General features: G+C 44.8%; 1 protein-coding gene across 1 annotated transcript in view; it reads left to right on the top strand.

Moving 5' to 3' along the window:
• Positions 1-19993, top strand: part of IGF1R (insulin like growth factor 1 receptor) — a 301355-nt gene that overhangs the window by 224963 nt on the left and 56399 nt on the right. The window contains exons 3-5 of the mRNA XM_032342166.1: positions 6694-7006; positions 10810-10958; positions 13511-13655. Coding sequence (XP_032198057.1) covers positions 6694-7006; positions 10810-10958; positions 13511-13655 — 607 coding nt within the window. The remainder of the gene's footprint in view (positions 1-6693; positions 7007-10809; positions 10959-13510; positions 13656-19993) is intronic.

The raw sequence follows: 19993 nt of genomic DNA, 5'->3' as shown, positions 1-19993 counted from the left end.
ACTAACTGATTCGGTTTACCAGCCTACAGTTTCTCAGGCAGAAGCTTGCTGGAAGTTGTTTCAAGCTCCACCTGGGATTTCTAGGTAGTGGTTCTCTGGAGTTTTCCATTAGCCGGTTCTCAGGATGTCAGGAGACTTGACAGTTGATTCTTCTCAAAGGAAGGGTCGTCCTCCCTTTGAGAAAATTGTGCTTTGCTATATATACACACACATGTAAGCATGTAGCTCACATGTGGTTGTACAAGGATCATTTTAGTTTTATTTCACATAAGCCTGCTTTTCCAGGCTAGCTGACTTGTTTAGGGAACTACAGACAAATACGCTAGGATAAAATATAGCTGTTCTCCCTGAGCCGGAGAAACCTTGATATTCCCCACCACTCCGTTCCCATTGATAGAGGTCTTTGCTCGGGCGGGATGTATGGGGAGGAGGATGCGCAATGTGGATAAAAGGGAGGAGAGACCGAAGACAGTTTTAGAGGGTGAGAGCATCCGCTGTCCACCAAGCACCACATCTCAAACTAATCTCTCTCCCTCCAAAAACAAAAGCTGGCCACTTTTCCCAGTGGCCATCTCCAGATAGATCATTCATCTCCTGCATCTCTGATCTCTAGCTCTCCCTGATCTAGACCACCATCGTGGCTCACGGAAACAGCTGCCCTGACTCCATGGGTCACCCTTCCGTTCTGTGTTCCACTCAGCAGCCTGAGTGATCCTTCTAAAATGTATATGTGCTCATGGGACACCCTGCTTAGAATCCTTCAATAGCAGCATCCCTTTCCTCTTTAAGAGTGGTCCAAACTCCCACTCTTAGATTAAAAGGCCCTTCTCACATCTCTCTGCCTCTGGTCTCACCATCTTTCCTGTGTCCCGCACCTCTTCCAGTCCAGTCGGTCACCCATTCATCCTGAGTCTGGTTCGCTTGGCCCGTGCTCCCCATCAGCCCTGCCAATACCCCCATGCACCTGCTAGCTCCTGCTGGCTTTTCAAGCTTGGGCCTGGCTGTTCCTTCTCCTGGAAAGCCCTCCTCACTGGTCCCTTGCTTGCCTCTCTTGGTACTCCCATTGCCTTCTTTCAGGGTGGGGAGTCCCCCAGCGGGGAGGAGTGCTGCCTGTCTTATGCTTGCCTGTCTGTAGGAGCTAGCCTGGAGCCTGGCTTATAAGACTGATATTTTAACAATCAAAAGGAGCCTTTCTCATCCCCTCACCTGTGGCTAAGTACTCCCGGCAGGACCATGCCTATGGACTTGAGTGGACCTGGGCGTTCAGCTGACCCAGCTGGGGTCTACTCTCCATGTTATCAGATGGAGTCACCTCCTCCCTTGGCAGGACGAGAAAACTGTAAAATTTCTCTGTCCCTCTACGTCCCTGATGCACTTTGGAACTGAAGTACACTTTTCTGGAGTTAGTAGCGACTCACCTTCATGCATAACGATGCGTGTCAAATAGGAAAGACATCCCTTTCTTTATATGGAACAGTGCTGTGTCACTTAGGGTAGCCCAGAAATAACTAAGATGTCTCTAAACCAGCCTGTGTTTGAGTCAGAAGCTTGACCTCATTCGAACATCCATGAACTTATTTCCATTCTTTCAAAATTATTCAGGATACACCGGTGACTTAAGTGGCCCCCTTTCCATTTTTTGTTTCTTGAGAAGAGGTTGAGTTCTCCACCTTCTCTTCCAGTGAGAACACTTTATAACTGTATGCTTTTAAAAATGGCTGCTCTTGAGTAAAGATGGTTAAGGAACTCCCTGGGAAGAACAAAAATAAATGTAAAAAAAAAAACAAAACAGAAAAAACTTAGTGAATATAAGGACACTGGGGAGGGAGGGAGTTCAAGGCTGATGTGCAACTTATTTCCTGTCCCGAAAATGAAGAGAATGAGCCTTTACATCCAGCACCTTCATTTTTATGTGATGGGGACCCCAAATCAATCCTTTTAGCGGTAGATATGGGACATGCCGTTAGCTTTTCCAACAGCTTAGATCGGGTTTGATTTTTATTGCTCATCGTTCTAAGAATTCCAATGAGGAGAAAGCTCTCATGGGTACAGTAAATTTGCTTTCCCCCTTTATGTTTGTAGTTCATAGCAGCCTCCATTTTCCCTTTATTTTGAAAAGTACAAATGCCTTTAATCACATTAGGTGTGTTCCTTCTCCACGGAAGCCGGGGAAGAGGCTCCCTTCTTTCTCCCATAGCTCCGTAATTGGAAATTTGGTAACTGTACTAAATTTTAAGTTTTGGCATTTGTATGGAACAGCCATCCATCTGCTGGCGAGATGCACTGCCCGGGGCTTTTTGAGAAATCCCTTAATAGTCCTAAACACTAATAATATTTATATACATTGAGATGAGACAAAATTTACAGCAGGCTTCTGGGGCTGACTCCGGGACTCTAACCCTGAATTTCCTGCATGTTCTCCCGCCTCCCAGAATCCTCGGGTTCTGCTGCGGCCAGGGGGGTCTTCTGTCCCTGGAGCAGTCTCTTATTTACAGAGTTTGTCCTCCAGCAAACAATTCACCTCTCCTTTCTCCTCCCCTCCCCATCACACCCCATTCTTACTCCCCTCGAGTCGTCGATATGTGTCATGCCATTTGGATCCCATACCATAAAGGAACCCCTTGATCTGTGATCCCTTTCAGAGGAATTGTTCTGCTTATAAATAACAAGATTTCACCTAATTTAAGCTTTGCTGAAATTCCTTCTGAAGGAGCTCTCCTTTCTGAAACAAAAACCCTAATTCCCCAGCCTGTGTGCTGCTTGTGGTAAGAACTGACGGACCGTGTTTTCCACGTAACACACGCCTTTGAAAGGGTCTCGGGGGGACCACTGCCCAGATATGCCGTTGCCATCGGAATGGGAAAATACTTTGTCAGGTTTGGGGGATTTCTTTTTCTTTCTCCTACTGGAGATGCCCAACATTTGCATGTGGGCATAGCTGATTCCCAACAAGAGCACAGGGATTTTTTTTTTCTATGCTTTTAAATGCTCTTGAGTTTTTAGTACTCTTTAATATTAATGCCTGACACTTAACGATTTTATATAGCATGTTATTTAAAATACAAGTGAGGGAAAGGGGGCTTGGCGAGCAGATACTGGCCCCCGTTAATTTCTGTTGATGAACGCGAGATTTTTCATCAATTATCCCTTCCTCCAGTCACAAAGCTTGGTGGTGGCCAGTGGTGGGGACTTCAGGGCTCTGAGTGAGGGGGTGCTTGTGCCAGCATTTGAGACTGTGAACACAGGGTTCTTCAGCCAGTTTCATGTTAACCACACGAACCTACGGGTCTGTTAATATTACAGAAACCTTGTTGGGGCCACATAACAAGGCTGTGTCTCTCCTCTCCCTCTTACCTGATCCCTCTTCTGGTCATGTTGCCCTCTGTGCAGCTCCCAGACAACCTTTCCAATATGAAAAGCTGCCTTTGTTGCTCTTCCCCTGCCAAAAATCTCTGGTGATGCCCATCACCCACCAGTTGGCGACTGGCCCCCTGCTATCTTCACGGGCACCCAGTCCTCCTGCCACAGTGACTAGATTGCCTTTACACACATTGCGTGTGATTTCCTCCGTGTTCTTCTTTATTCTTCTCTTCCTCGTCTTTCACCTTTTATCTCCAGCCTGAGCATCTCTTCAAAACCATCCCTGATGCCCAGGGCGTGCCATGAACCTGCACTCGACCCTGTACATCCCTGGCATATCGCCCATTCCTCGAGGACAGGGTCTGGCACGCAGGTGCGGGACATTGCTGAATGAACACTTGCTAAATGCATCGACAGCCGGCGGTAAATGGACTTCTGTTCCCGTTACTACTTTAAAAACCTGAACTAAAAGACACACAGTGTATTTTTTTCCTTAGATCTTGAGCCTTGAAGTTAACCTCCATACGGGATAGATTTGAAATTAAATAGTCACGGAATCTATTTGATAATATTAGATGTGTTCAGGTATGAGATCTGATGGGAGAGAATGTGCTCATGTGAGTGTGTGTGAGTGTGTGTGTGTGTGTCTGTGTTTGTGTACCTTTACTACAAATACGCTAGACTTGTAAATTCAAATTAGTGTCACCCTCCTCAAGATGATCACCCAGGTGGACAATATATGTATCGCCACATTTTTACAACTCCTATCTATAACACCTACTTTTTCGGGGTGCTTAGAGATACTAATTCCTTGTTATTTATTGGGTAGCTTAGTTTCTGGAAATAGCCAGAAGTCATTGAGGCAATTCTGGTAAACAGAAGTGATACAAACCAACGGGAATGGTTTTCTTCTTTGCTTGTAAGTAGCTCTGAAAGTCTGTCTCAGTTGGGTATAATGAAAAGCAGGTACATATATAGGACAAAAATTTATTTCTCTCTCTAGAGAAAGCCAGGTGTAGAGGTAAGCAGTAGAGGGTTAGCCTTTTGGCGGACCAAGATCCATTTATCTTACTCCATCTTCTTAGTGGGCTACCTCATGACCAAGATAGCTGCCAAAGCATGATGCATTGCTCCTGCATTCCAGCTGGCAAGGAGGAAGGGCACACGCACTGTTTTTAAGGCATCTTCCAGCAACTACCAACCAAAAAAGTTTTCTTATATCTCACTGGCTAGGACATACATCACTTCTAGCTACGAGAGAGGCTAGGAGATATAATATCTAGCTGGATGGCCAAATGCCCAATTAAAAATCAAGGTTCTATTATCAAAGTAGATAAAAAGAATAAATAATGGAAAGCAATCTACGGTCTCTGCAAAAGGATAATTGCAAAGGAGAAACTTGCAAAATTATTTTAAGAAGCTTGACAGTATCATGAGAATATATCTGTTTTCTTCAGAGGTGACAGTGTTCATTTGAATGGTCAAGTTCTGATGTTCGTTTTTAAATTCACCTTTCCACAGTAAAATAGGAACTCTTGGGTGTAGTTAGTGGGGTGTAAATTGGTAAAAACTTTCCAGAAGACAGTTTGAACTGGTGAGGTCAATTCTGGAAATTGATCCTAAGGAAATAATTAAGATTTCTCATGAAGATTGCAGTGTTCATTGTAATAATGAAATGTCAGGAGTAAACGAAATGTCTCATAGTAGTAGACAGGTTATAACTTACACTATACTGTGAGATGAAATGTAGCTGTTAAGTGATTATGGAATTCACGGTATATTATACAAAAAAAAAATGGTTTCAGGATGGCTTGTTCCCTTTTTATAGATACTTATATGTACATGCTCATGCATAGAAAGGGACTTGGGGCCAGGTTCCTGGGCGGTTCAGTGGGTTAAGCCTCTGCCTTGGGCTCAGGTCATGATCTCAGGGTTCTGGGATCGAGCCCTGCATCAGCCTCTCTGCTTGGTGGGAAGCCTGCTTCCTCCTCTCTCTCTGCCTGCCTCTCTACCCACTTGTGATCTCTGTCTGACAAATAAATAAATAAAATCTTTTTAAAAAGGGGAGGGGCCCTGGGGTGATCCACATGAAGGTATTGATAAAGGGGGTATTTGGGGCAGATGGATTAGACGTCCTATATATTTTCATTTATCTGTGATCTCTGATTTTTTTTAGCACATATTTTGTTTATAAGGAAAACAGTAATAGAATCTTCACTAAATAATATGTCAGATTCAATAATATACATATTTAAATAATTTTGTGTAGTTTCCCAGCTCAAGAAAAAGTAGGAAACATATAATATAAACCAGATTTCATATTTGATTTATACTTTATTTGCTAGTGAGGCTAACAGCCCCACAGAGTGTGATCATTACATTGTTGTTATGGAAATAAATGCCAGCTCATCTACTTGGGACATGAATTGTGGATCTCTGCTTTTGAGACACTGCTTCCAGTAAAGTTTGGCAGAGTGGCTCAAAGGAGATGGTTTCCAATATGCTATGAGTGACTCTTCTGGGCTCAGAGACACTCTCCACCGCCCCCACCCTTTTTTTTTTATTATTTGAGAATAACAATCAGACGCAGGGACTTGGTGTTATAATAAGTTAGGCTCTGGGAATAAGTTAATACCATCATTTTTGGGGGAGCAAGAACTTTGACATAGAAACAGACACAAACTTTTTCTAAAGCCATTTTGTAAACCCAAATAGTATCACCTTTAATATTCCAGTTTCATCATTTTTAAAATAAACGATTTTTTGAATGATTTAAAAAATACTTGTAATAATATATGTAATAAAATAATTTTTTAAATAATCATTTCTTCACACTAAGGCTTTTCAAAGTATTTCATGGAACATGATCATAATGCAGAGGAACAATACATCATGCCTTTAAAAGGAATAATACGCCTTATTGTTCCCATTGGGCTACTGCATTATCATGTTGGCCTCAGGCAAAGCTCGCATATGGATATTACTACCCCCATTGTATAGATGTGAAAAGAGAGGGTCAAGGTCAGAGGAGCTAATGACTCCTCAGGAGTACACAGAGAGTAAATAAGAGAGACCAACTCAAAACGCCTTAATGAAAGTGTGACTGGGGTCTGTAAGACTGCCATTGCAAGTCTGCCGCGGGCTACAGAGCCCTGGGAAGCTCTGTGTGGGGATATCGTGGGTGCGTGGGCGGGCGGCGAGTGGGTGGTTGACTGTCCCTGGGGCGATCTGGTCCAGGGTGGCCAGTGACCCAGAACAAAGCAGGCCAGGCCTCGACAAGGCAGTCCGAACCCGACCTCGCAGTCTCACCCGCTGTCCCCTCTGCCCCCACAGTGTGCCCGAGCGCGTGCGGGAAGCGCGCGTGCACCGAGAACAACGAGTGCTGTCACCCCGAGTGTTTGGGCAGCTGCAGCGCGCCCGACAACGACACGGCCTGCGTCGCCTGCAAGCATTACTACTACTCCGGCGTGTGCGTGCCCACCTGCCCGCCCAACACCTACCGCTTCGAGGGCTGGCGCTGCGTGGACCGCGACTTCTGCGCCAACATCCCCAATGCCGAGAGCAGCGACTCGGAGGGGTTCGTCATCCACGACGGCGAGTGCATGCAGGAGTGCCCCTCTGGCTTCATCCGGAACGGCAGTCAGAGGTCAGTCATGCAGCCCCCCCATACCCCCCAATACTCCCAGCCACCCCCCAACAACTCCCCCCTTCCCCGCAACCACAAAATAAAATGCATTTGTTTTATATTGTGTCTTAGAAGTGTACTGCCAAGCCACTTGAAGTTAAGTACATGGCTTGCTGTGCTGGCCTAGGTACGTGGAGGTCACAGTCTCCCCTCCCTGCACTCACCGGGCTGCCTGCTAAGGAGGTGTGGGGTAGACCCCAGAGGACGGTACATTTAGGTTGTCCTATCCCTGGTGCCACCCAGCACCAGCTCTGGGAAGTCCTGGGGAGTGGTGGAGAGAAAACAAGCCCAGCCCCAAACAGCGTCCTTGAGGCAGGCCTGACGGTCTATTAGCACAAACTCCATCCTGTGCCCGCCCTAGCTACTGTGAAGAGTAACCAGGAGCTTACAGTAACCTGTTTTCCATTAGCACCTGTTCCTCTTTTCCTCAACCGTGCCCGTCTCTCAGTTTTCTCTGCCTCTCTCGTTTTCTTTCCTGAACATTGAGACTTTGCTTGGGAAGCAAAGGGGTTCTTTACAGCAAAAAGCATCCCTCTGGTGTATGTGGGCTGGGCTCCTGTAAATTTGTTGTTGGTTTATGTTTTGGAGAAGGCAGTAGTGGCGTTGTTATAAAATACGGAACTGAAGCCCTGGAATCGAAAGACCAGAGGTTTGGGGTCATTCTTCCCTCCTCTAGGTAGAGCAGAGAACTTTTAGGAAAGAGTAGTTGCCGTGGGCCAAACGCTTCCTTCATCTTCAAACCAAAGATGAAACTCCCATTCTTTCCTATCATTAGACACAGAGCAACTTTCCATCTGCTGTCTTGTCTTTACTGTTATAATAGTAAAAATTATTCCGAATACTTTGTAAAAGCGAAGTGTCCAAGGACTCCCAGAGGACTGTAAAGTATGCAAATACCACCCAGAATAAGTCTGCCGCATTTTACTCACAGTTTATTGGTAGCCTTAGAACTTACGAGGGCTTTCCCAGTACCCTGGGCCATGACTGGAACCCAGACGAGGCTCAGCCACGGCTCCTCCTGGGGGCGGGAGCAGAGATGGGTCAGCTAGTGCATGAATGGGGGTTGGTACTATCTTTGTCCTGGGGATACACTGTCCTGTGTTGTAGTGGGGGCCAGCAAGAGGGGACTGCTGTGCATTTCAGCGGTGTTTCTCCCATGGCGGTGCATTTTCAAAGACCTGAGCTGTTTTTTTGCCTACCTATTCTTATAGTCTGTTCAAAGCTACAGATCTATCCCTTCTGTTTTAAAACAAAACACCCTGAAGAAAGAATAAATACCCCTCTCAACCTTTAAGACCTATTTGACACTGAGTTTAAAATATTTATTTATTTATTTATTTATTTATTTTTAAAGATTTTATTTATTTATTTGACAGACAGAGATCACAAGGAGGCAGAGAAGCAGGCAGAGAGAGAGAGGAGGAAGCAGGCTCCCTGCTCAGCAGAGAGCCCGATGCGGGGCTCGATCCCAGGACCCTGGGATCATGACCTGAGCCGAAGGCAGAGGCTTTAACCCACTGAGCCACCCAGGCGCCCCTAAAATATTTATTAATACCGTTTGTACCCTCCCTGTATCCAAATGGATTCAAGGAAGCTTGCTCTATAAACACGTAATCAGAGCACTTCCTTAGAAAAACATTTTTTAAAGGGCTAGATGATTCCTAAACATTTTAGCAAAGGTGTTTGGTTCAGAAATTGCTGTTTGAATAAAACATCGGGGAAAGCTAAACATACACTTGACATTACGACCCAGAAGTCACACTCGTGGACACTCCTCCCAGAGACATGAAAATGTATGTCCACGTAACAACACGTCCACAAGTGTTCACGGCAGCTCCGTGCGTAATAGCCAAAGACAAAAGATAACTCAGTTGTTCTACCATAGAGAAATGGTTAGACAGACTATGGTACATCCACGCCGTGGACTACTATTCAGCCAGAAATAAAGAGCAAACTGTTGAAATACACAACGACTGGGGACAGATCTCAAGGACATTATGCTGTGTGGGGTGGGGGGGGAAGAAGGTGATCTCAAAAGGTCCTGTACTGTAGAACTCCATTTATATCACAGGCCCAAAATGACAACACTGCCGGGATGAAGGATAGATTAATAGTCAGGAGGCCGGAGTTAGGGATGTGAGGGTAGGAGGTAGCTCTGTGGGAGATCTTCCTGAAGTACTTCTGAATCTTGACGGGGTAAAGATCACAAAAGGGATATAAGGTGACACGGAATTATGCATTCATTGTACCAGTGTTCATTTCCTGGTTTTGATCTTCCATGTATAGTAATATAAGATGTTGCCATCTGATATGCAGGGGGAAAGTATGCTTTGTAACTTTTTGTGAGTCTGTGTTTCAGGATAGAAAGTTTTTGGTTTTTGTTGTTGTTGTTGTTGTTGTTGTTGTTTTAAAGAAGGAGGGTGGAGGCATTACATGGTGTGTAGATAAATTAGAATAAAAGACCAAAAAAAAACAACAAAAAAAGTGGAGACAGGAAGCTGTTACCCATAGTGGAAATAAGAAGGTTGCGTATGATGTTCTAGAAAAGAGAAATCTCCCCTTCTGTGCTTGGCCCAGTTCCTTGGGAAACCTTGCCTAGCATTCTCCCCGTACGAAGTAGGAAAAGAGCAGGGAAGTTTTGTTTACCTGTAAGTTTGTAAACAAAACAAATTCCTGCATCTCTGCCTTAGATAGGCAGTAAGGTTTCATTAAAACAAAACAACACAAAAGCGTTCATGTAAGCTAACACTCACACTGTTTCCTTCAACGTTTTTTATTTATCTTCTCAAAGTTTAAAAGATCATTTAAGAACAATAATGACAATACACCTGGCTCTCCAATACGCCATCCTATTTATTTTACATGCACACACACACATACACACCCAATAAGGTGGTAGCCTTTGGTTTGGAAATCAGCCTAGCTTTGATCTTACGTCTGTAGTCCAGCGGCCAGAGTAGCGCTGTGTCCACAATTTCGTAAATGAATGGTAGATAAGCAGGAGAATGCCGATCTTGCTCCCTGATCCCTGACTCCTGGCCGTCCTGCAGCATGTGTGGGATCGCACTGGAAACGGGAGTTTATTACAGAGTAACGGAAGTTCCTTGCTTTCAGCACACATGCCGCGAAAACAACATTCCGATCAATTTATGAGTTTCTGCAAAAACACTGTCAAGAAATAATTTCAGTTGTACATTAGCAAGAAAATTAGGGCTGTGTGTTCTTCCCCACGCATTTTGGAATTCCTTGCTAGGTTTTGCTGGGATGCCTTGACTGCGAGAGTGAAACTCCCGCTGGTGGCAGAGACATCACGGTCCCTTTCCCGGTCCTTGTCCAGTCTCCCAGCTTCTCCCCCAGGGTGTGCCGGGCAAGGCGGCATTAGAGAGCGGCCCCGTTTTTCCTCGGGAGCCACCACTGTGTCCTTTCTTCAAGGCTGTTTCTCCCACATGGAACCAGCTGGCTCCCCAGCCGACAGCCTCTGATACACACATGCCTCAAGGATGCATCACATATTTTGTCTGGAAACAAGAGGCACGCTTTTCCTTTGTAGGCACTTTCTTCTTTTGGTTGCAGTTTGAAGGCTGGGTGGCTTTGGGATGAGATACGGTGTGCCCACTTGAACCCTTCCCAACATTTGTTTTTGGTAATGTGTACCGCACAAATAACTTAGAATAAAAGAGTGTCTTCGTGATTTTTTTTTTTCCTTAACTCAAGAAGCCTGACTCAGTTTTCCGTGGTTTTGGTTGATTTTTTATCTTCACCAGCATGTACTGCATACCTTGTGAAGGTCCTTGCCCCAAGGTCTGCGAGGAAGAAAAGAAAACAAAGACCATTGATTCGGTTACCTCTGCTCAGATGCTCCAAGGATGCACCATCTTCAAGGGAAATTTGCTCATTAATATCCGCCGAGGCAGTAAGTATCCCGTTCCCCCGAAAGAGGTGGCCGGACCGCTTGGTTTTCTTTTGTTGACTTGCTGTTACCATCCCCTCCATGACTCACACCTTAAACCTGGGCCTGGAAAAAACAGCATGGGGCATAAGCCTCGTGCTCACTGTGTCTTTTTTCGAGTTTCCCTCAAGGATTAAAAAAAGAAAAAAGAAAAACCAGATTGAAAGGCAGTCTATTTTGCAGCTCTTGGCTGGGCATTTATTCACGCCCAGGATCATGGCTCATCTTTCCGTGAGGCCCATCTCACGCAGGAGATGCACATTCCAGCACACACCAGCCCCAGGAGAGGCTGGGGGAGCAAAAGTGTTATTCAGCAGCCTCCAGCTGGAGCCGGAGCCACACGGCTTCAAGCCCAAAGAGGTCTGGTTACCTGGGAGGTGTTGAGGAGACTGTGCAAAGGGAAGAAGTTAATGAAACCCCTTTAAAATTTTATTAAGTCCAAAGAGTGGTTAATCTCCAAATTTACTTTGGAGAGCAAAAATAAAATAAAATAAAAATAAAATACTAGGGTGTGTCATCCCGTATTTAAAGCTTCGATCCTCACCCCTGTAGGATCACTGTCATTTGTAGTCGACGGCATTCCTGGTGATTGCATGTGTGCAAAAACATTACTCGTGGACTTATTCTGTGATCTTTTCACTTCTGATCTTTAACTGACAATGGCTTCCTAGATTTAAATTCTCCACCACTTGGTCAAGGTATCTATGATAGTTTCATAATCTAGAATGAAAATCATAAGAAGACCTTGAGGTTGAAAGGATTTTTTTCCCGCCTAAATCCTTTTGTGGATAGATTTTTGCAGGTTGATTCGGGTGGGGTGGGAAATGGCTGATTGATTTATTCTGTGGGTTTACTTCTCCTTAATACTGTTTGTTCGGTGAGCGAGCCGAGCTCTTACGGCTTAGAGATGGCAGAAACACGTTTGCGCTCAGTCCTTTTGGATCATTTGGTTCTCCTCATTTTCCTGAACCCTTTTCACCGCTCCACCACAGAAATAACTTTGCTTCCACGTGGCTGGAATTCTCTTACCCTCATGGTACTTCTAAAGTTTTGTTCCTGGGGCTCAGCGGGTTAAACGTCCCGACTCGATCTCAGCTCATGTCTTGATCTCAAGGTCATGAGTTTGAGCCTAGTGTTAGGCTGTGGGGCCAAATAAATAAATAAATAATGAGGTTTTACTTCCTTTTGTTCTTACTAGATTTCTTAATTTTTGCAAAGATGCCCTCATTCCTAGAACATACCCTTTAAGCACCTAAATCTTTTTTTTTTCTTTTAAATTTTCATATTCTGAAGGTAAGAATTAAATCCATGAAGGGGTGGAATTAAGAAAGAATAAGTACATATTCATGCATGGTGATGAAATGTGTCTTCCGGTGTATGTCCAATGGAAGAAATCACCTGGATACAGAGGAATAAGACATCTCACTGGAAAGGGCATCCCCAGCCTTGACACAAGACAGGCATCCATCCTACCCTGCATTTAAAGTTCGGGGTCTTTTTCTTGAAATATCCACCACAGGCAACTTCTAGTGTTTTTAACTTGAATTTCTCCTAGAAAACCATTAAACTCTACAGTAAGCATAGCCCCCAGCCCTCCAAGACAAGATCTATAATAATAATAACCCCCCAAGATCGTTATTGTTTTATTTTTATCAATTCAAAGCAAAGTAGAACCTCTCATTAAGCCTTCAACAAATCATGTGCAATAAAATCCCATTAGTTGGACCATACCCAACTGATTATAGTATCTATTGTAATTTTGGCATAAGTCGAACCAAAGTTGATGTCCCCCCCCCCTTTTTTTTTAACTATGAGGAAAAGACAGGCTAAATAGGATGATGGAAAATACAGTGTGTATAGATTACATTGTTTTCACACACATAGTAGTAGCAACTATTTCTCAAACTGTCCTCTCATGAGAATCAGATGTGTGCATTATAGAAAATTCAGAAGCCCAGAAACGAATTTTGAAAAATCACCAGCAGATAACCTGGTGTGTTAATATTTTGGTGTGTTTTCTCCCAGTCTTAGTAAGACGGACTCTTTAAATATAGATCCCTGTATCTTAGGAACTGGAAATGCAGCAAAGGCAGTTCCTAATGAGACCGAGAAAATGTTGTTTATTCAGTCATGCCCTTGTACTGTGGAGGCAGTGCTGTCTGTTGACAGAGTGTATTAAAAGACGTTCCCTAGATTTGTCAGCCTTAGCTAATTGGCAGTCTGGTATTTATGATTTTACATTCGGTTAATCAGCCTGGGAGCTACAGTACCCGGCCTTCTAGAAAGTATCCTTCCCCTGCCTCAGAGGGGGGCCCTGTACCAGGAGAGGTCGTTGAAAGTCAAGGCCAGGGAGGTACATTTTTGACAAGAATGGCGGGCCCTGTGCCAGCAACCTGAGTCTCTCAGAGGCACCAAGACCCGCCACGGAATCATTCTCCTGATGTGTTGGCGAGAAACCGAGTGGGTCATCCTCACACGACGTGAACGCTCACTAACACGGCCCCCTCCTCTCACAGATAACATTGCCTCAGAACTGGAGAACTTCATGGGGCTCATTGAGGTGGTGACAGGCTACGTGAAGATCCGCCATTCTCACGCCTTGGTCTCCTTGTCCTTCCTAAAAAACCTTCGCCAGATCTTAGGAGAGGAGCAGCTTGAGGGGTAAGTGTGCCAGATTTCACGGGCTGACGTGCTCCTATTACAAACTAAGTCGCATGCTTTCAAAACTCCACGTTACTAAGGTGAGGACTCTTTCTTATTACAAACATGAAAGGAGGAAGCCAAGGGAAGGCCGCTGCCCCTGCATGATGGCCCGCCCCGTCGGGCAGAGTCCCGTGCAGCCAAGATTCTCCATCCTTGGGATATTGCTGTTCTGGAAAACAGCATGGTGACCTGTCAGTCAAGGGCTGTGTATCTGATGTGACTGTGGAAAGAGCAGAAAGGGGTGCTTTGGGGGACCCTCTGTGCCAAGAACAACAGGAATGGGTCTCAGATCCTTAGCCCTCTGTGAAATCATCATTGATATGGCTCTTATCCCCAGAATGCTATACTATATAAAATCATTCCATCTTTTAAAATACAGAAGTGCCTGGGTGATTTAGTCAGTTGAGCATCTGACTCTTAATTTCAGCTCAGGTTGTGATCTCAGGGTCATAGGATCAAGCCCCACATCAGGCTCCTCACTGAACATGGGTTCTGCTTGTCCCTCTCCCTCTGCTCCTCCCCATCCCCCTTCTCTCTCAAATAAGTAAATAAATAAAATCTTTTAAAAAGAAAGAAAAGAGAAGAAAATACAGTTGACCCTTGAACAACATGTTTTGAATTGTGCGGGTCTACTTAGGCACAGTTTGGTTTGGTTTGGTTTGGATAAATACAGTATAGGACTGTAAATGTATTTTCCTTATTTTTTTTTTTAAATAATATTTTCTCCAGCTGATTTCATTGTAAGAATGCGGTATATCATGCATATAACATACAAAATACACGTTAGTCAGCTGTTACGTAAGACTTCTGGTCAGCAGTAGACTCTTACTAGTTAAATCTGGAGGATGTCAACAATGCTGTGTCAGTTGGCGATTGTGCAGAATGTCCCCACCCAAACCCCCACGTTATGGGGTAAACTGCATATTGGCATGGAAGAGATTTGGAGGAGTATGGATAGTTCATTTTGTTATAAAAGAAATCCTAATGGAGAAAACTGTTTAATTGATGAGCCTGTCGGATTTGCACACTGGTAGAATTATTGCCTTCTGGAGAGATGAACTTCACGATAGGGGTTTTAAACTAACCAGAGGCTTTTCAGCACAGGCTAGATAAGAGCTGGCGCTTGTTGCTATAGTTTCTGTCCAGCAGTTGTCCTCTGGGTACCTCGCGTATATACCTTTCTCTTCATGCTCCCTTTAAATACAGCTCTTGCCTGGCTTTCAGCTTTCAAATAAAAGCAGACATCCATTAATGAGCGAATTCCTTCCAAAGAGAATTTGGGGAAATAATTTAGGAAAGAAACAGGTGGGAAGGTCATGGGAAAGGTTGTCCTTGCTGATTTATCTTCCCCGACTGGGTAAAGTTACCCCATAAGGGTTTCTTTACAGTCTCCCTACTTTTCTCAGACTAACTCTTGTTGGTCGGTCTCAAATCCTTAAAATCTCATCCTCTGATACAGCTGAAGAGCGAGGGCAGCTCTTCATTCCGTCCTTGAAAAGCACACTGTCCTCCCCACTGGGAACACTGATTCTCTAGGAAGAAAATTTTTTTTTCCTTGCAAATCTGGGGAGGCTGCCACCATGCCCAGTCCCCGAGTATCGCAAGTCACTTAACATGGATGGCATGCTGAGGCTTTGCATTTTGAGATGCTGGTTCTCATTTGTTGTATTAAATTTTAAAGTGGATATTAGCATGGTTTTTTTCCCCTCTCTCTAGGTAGGTTTGTTTCTGGAATCCCTCGTGTTGGAAAATACTTCGGAGGGGGGCAGGTCAGGATCTGCAACTTTTCCTGCTACTTAACGATACTCTTTTTCTTTTTCTAGGCTGAACAAGTGATAGACATAGAGGGGAAACTGGAAGGAGAATTTAAAATTTTTTTAAAGATTTTATTTATTTGTTTGAGAGAAATAGAGGGGAAGGCAGGAGCAGAGGGGGAGGGAGAGAAAAGGGAGAGAATCTCCAGCAGACTCCGCATTGAGCCCAGAGCCCATATCAGGGCTCGATCTCGCAACCCTGAGATCATGACCTGAGCTGAAACCAAGAATCCCATGCTTCGACTGAGCCACCCAGGCACCCCAAGAATTTAATTTTTATGAAGAATTATTACATGATGGGATTACCTCTTAGCCATGGGTTAACTGAAGGTATTACGCCCATATATGGAGCTGAGAACTAAGACTGGACTTTTATTTGCACGGATATTTAAGATACATTTCTCATCATCTGAAGCTTGAATAAAACCGGATGTCCCAATTGGGAACACTTTAAGGATGCTTGCCATTGCTCAGGTGTTTTGAACTTCTCCAAGCTCAAGTACACTCCAGGCCCCTGCCCTGCCATGAACATTTTAGATGACCAGGGAGGGCAAATGGGCCTTAGGTTTTCATACTCTGCTGCTGATCAGGGCCCTGCAGCTCTGAGGATACTGTCCTGCCAGCCTATCCCTCCCACATGTTCTATGTTTAGCTGGGGTGCTGAAGAATCTTGCTTGTCTGGATGGGAGTTGGGTTCTCCCACCTCCCTTCCTTACCCAGGATTAAAAGAGGTAAAGGCCATTCTCACTTGTGACAGACACCCCACAGTTCTTTGGATCGGAGGTGACCAGTAGCAACAACTCCATTCTTTATTGTGCATCCTCAGACTCAGGAAAGACACTAAGTCCCAGCCCTTGACCAGCTCTCCTCACTCCTTTAAGGAGGGAAAAGTCAGAGAGAAGCAGAGAAGAAAGGAATAAGATAGATTCAGGCCAACAACAATGCAAAGCAGAACTTGCAGGGAGCTACGAAGGAAAGAAAAGGAATGTGCCATGGGCATGAAGAGAGGCAGAGAATCTGATTAAGAAGATCCCACAGGGGGCGCCTGGGTGGCTCAGTGGGTTAAGCCTCTGCCTTCGGCTCACTCAGGTCATGATCTCAGGGTCCTGGGATTGAGCCCCGAATCGGGCTCTCTGCTCAGTGGGGAGCCTGCTTCCTCCTCTCTCTCTCTCTCTCTGCCTGCCTCTCTGCCTACTTGTGATTTCTCCCTCTCTCTCTCTGTCAAATAAATAAAATCTTAAAAAAACAAAACAAACAAACCAAAAAAAAAAAACCCCACAGGCTTTCAAGAAGAGGTAGCATTTGAGATGGGCCTTGAAGGGTTTCCAGAAGCACTCAGAAAGCGTAGGGTGAAGAAGGCAGTTCAGGATAGGGCAATAAGAGCAAAATCAGCGAGTTGGGGCATCCTGGGACCTGTTTGGCAAATAATGCTGGAGAGGTAAGTGGTATTAGAATTACGTAAGGTGTTATGCACCCGGGTGTGGAGGTTATAATTTAGGTAGGCAGTGGAATGCGGTCAAGGCTTTGAGCTGCAGGAGTGTTAGCAAAGCCACCTGGACATTTCATTTCTGTGCGTCTTTGGTTTAAGCCAAGATAACTTTTATCCCAGTGGTTCCCAGACTCTGAAGTTAGAACCATCTTGGGTGGGGCCAGGTTAAAAAAAAAAAAAAGTCCCAATAACCCAAAATGCACTCCCAGTTCAGTCAGAATGTCTGGGGGCAGGATCCAGGCATCACTGATTTTTCTTAAAAATCCGAAGTAGTTTCACTGTGTAGCCAAGATTAAATACCACTGCTGTGTCCCATTATTTCTTCTTCTTGTATGTGAATCCCCAAAGCTCTTTCCCTTTTTTCCTAGATATTTAATTGTCACACTATTGCCTTTATATACTGTTTTTCTTGATCTTCTACAGGCAATGAAAACGTAAGTAAGTGTCTCCATTTGGTTCAGTAGGATGGAAGTCTTAGAGCATTTTGTTTGATGGGGAATTCAAAGTGCTGGGTTCCTTGGCATCTGACCACCATGGCTTTTCAAACGGGAACTGGGACCTGCCTCCAAGTCCCCTGGGCAGCCCAGACCCCTGAGTCATGTCCAGAGCATGACGTTCAAGCACTATAGCTAGAGTAGAGCTCTAGTCTATATCCAGAGCAAGCCGACTTTGTAATCGAATTTCCAGGGTGGTGAAAGAGGTAGGCAGAATCACGTTCCAACGTTCCGGTGGCTGGAGAATGGGCCCTAGACGGCATCAGGCGGTAATCAGTTTGTCCATAAGAACTAAGACATCCAGGGGCGCCTGGGTGGCTCAGTGGGTTAAAGCCTCTGCCTTCGGCTCAGGTCACAATCCCAGGGTCCTGGGATCGAGCCCCGCATCGGGCTTTCTGCTCAGCAGGGAACCTGCTTCCTCCTCTCTCTCTGCCTGCCTCTCTGCCTACTTGTGAACTCTGTCAAATAAAGAAATAAAATCTTAAAAAAAAAAAAAAAAGAACTAAGACATCTGGGTTCCCTAGAGGATGTCACTCAGTCTGTGTAATGTAATGTGTTTCTAGAGTAATAACCTTAGACATTAAGAAAATCCAGGTTTTTCTGCTGTTTAGGGAGGAAGTGGATTTTGTAATACACATGTATAAGATTTCTAGAAAATGACTCATTTTTAAGCCCTCAAATAGAAAACCGGATATTTCTGTTATCTGGACAGTTCCTTGAGGTGAACAACCTTGAAGTGAACCCTTCTTAGGGCATTAGATAAAGAAAGAGGTAAAATTTCGGATTCTTTGGTACCACCAAGGATCATTGCCCCAAAAGCCTAAAAGCAGATAAAGGTAATAGGGTTCTAAGACTTGAAATTCTTGGGTACATTTGGGCATCTCTACACTTATGACCGCAGCCCTTGACTTTGCAACACTTGGTGCTTCATTCTACCTTCCTGCAACTCTAAGATTATGTTGCAACAGAGCTGTGTGTTAATACTTCCCTGGGACTTTTAAAAAGACTCAACCATGTGACTCAGCATTTCCAGGCTCTACCCAATATCTTCCCAAGAGAAATGAAAACATGCCCACGCAAGACTTGAATGTGAATGTTCATAACAATATTATTCACTCGAGCCCCCTCCTGCTCCCCCCCCCCCAAAAAAAACCCACAGGAAACAATCCAGATATCCCTCAACAGATGAATGGATCAACAGAATGTGGTACAATGGAATAGTACTATGACAATGATGTAACAGCACAGGTGAACCTCAGAAACATTAAGCTAAATGGAAAAAAGCCAATGCAAAAGGCTGCACATAGTATGATTCCATTAGTTTCTAGCAAAAGCAGGACTACGGAGACAGAAAGCAGATTGGCGAGGGCTGGGGGCAGGAGTAGAGCCTGACCACCATGGGCAGCGAGGGAACCTTGCCATCGTGGAAATGTTCAGAAACTGCATAGTGGTGCTGATGGGACAGCTGGATGTATTTACTAAAGCTCATGGCTCTGTATCCTTAGGGTGGGTACAATTTTTACTAGGTAAATTATACTTCGGTTAAGCTATTTGGAAAACCCTCAAAGAGGAAACATTTTCTGAGTTTCTCTTTGGTACCCGGTGCCACTTGAATATAAATCCCCAGCCTTGCCGAACCCCCAAGGCTGGTGTAAATATTGGATTTGAAGGAGATTGGACGTGGTGTGAGCATCTGCGAAAAAGCCAAATCCTGGATCTGTTGCAGATTGCTAGGATGCTGGAGAGAGCCCTGTGTGCTGGCTTCTGATGCCCCCTAGAGACAGCCGGAAAGAGTCCATGCTTTCTCCTCTGAGAAGCGAAAGGGAGTCATCAGTTGTGTTATTTGCAGATCTTTTTTTTTTTTTTTTTTTTTTTTTTTCCGGTTTGTCAGTAAGGACTGAAGGGGAGTGAGGTGAGGGGGTTGGGATATCCCTTCCTAACCCCATCTTCTGGACTCCTAGCCTTCCACTACCACTGCTCCTGGGCTGGGAGAAGCCAAATAAATATGTTGTCTAGCGTTGTTGCTTTATTTAGTAAGTGGCGGAGATGTCACTCAGACCCTGATCTTTGGATTTGCAAAAACGATGCTCCAACCCCCGCCCCGGGGTCATCTTCTGTGCACCGTGCCAGTCTCCAGCACTCTCGCTTTCCTCTGCTTCCACATCCTTCCTGCCCTTCATCAGAGCAGATGGGGAGGTGGGTGGTGGTTGATAAATCAGAGGTAAGACAACCCAAAGCCTGGAGCCATCCGTAAAACACCTCTGCATATAGTGTACAACAGGCATCCAGAAGATCAACACAGATAACATACAGATATCCTCACGGAAATGACTGACCGCTTTCAACCTACCTCAGTCGGTCTACATCCCATCAGACGCCCCCCCACCCCACCCCAAGCACAGAAACAAACATCTTTGGCCACACTAAGAAGGCTGCGAGTCAGAATACCAAGATCTGTAAAACCCAGGCATCTGTGTAAGCTACAGAAAAAATAAACAA

The sequence above is a fragment of the Mustela erminea genome, chromosome 5 (assembly GCF_009829155.1).
Source record: "Mustela erminea isolate mMusErm1 chromosome 5, mMusErm1.Pri, whole genome shotgun sequence".
Taxonomy (NCBI): domain Eukaryota; kingdom Metazoa; phylum Chordata; class Mammalia; order Carnivora; family Mustelidae; genus Mustela; species Mustela erminea.
Note: the sequence above shows the minus strand (reverse complement) of the source record. Positions and strands in the feature narration are given on the sequence as shown.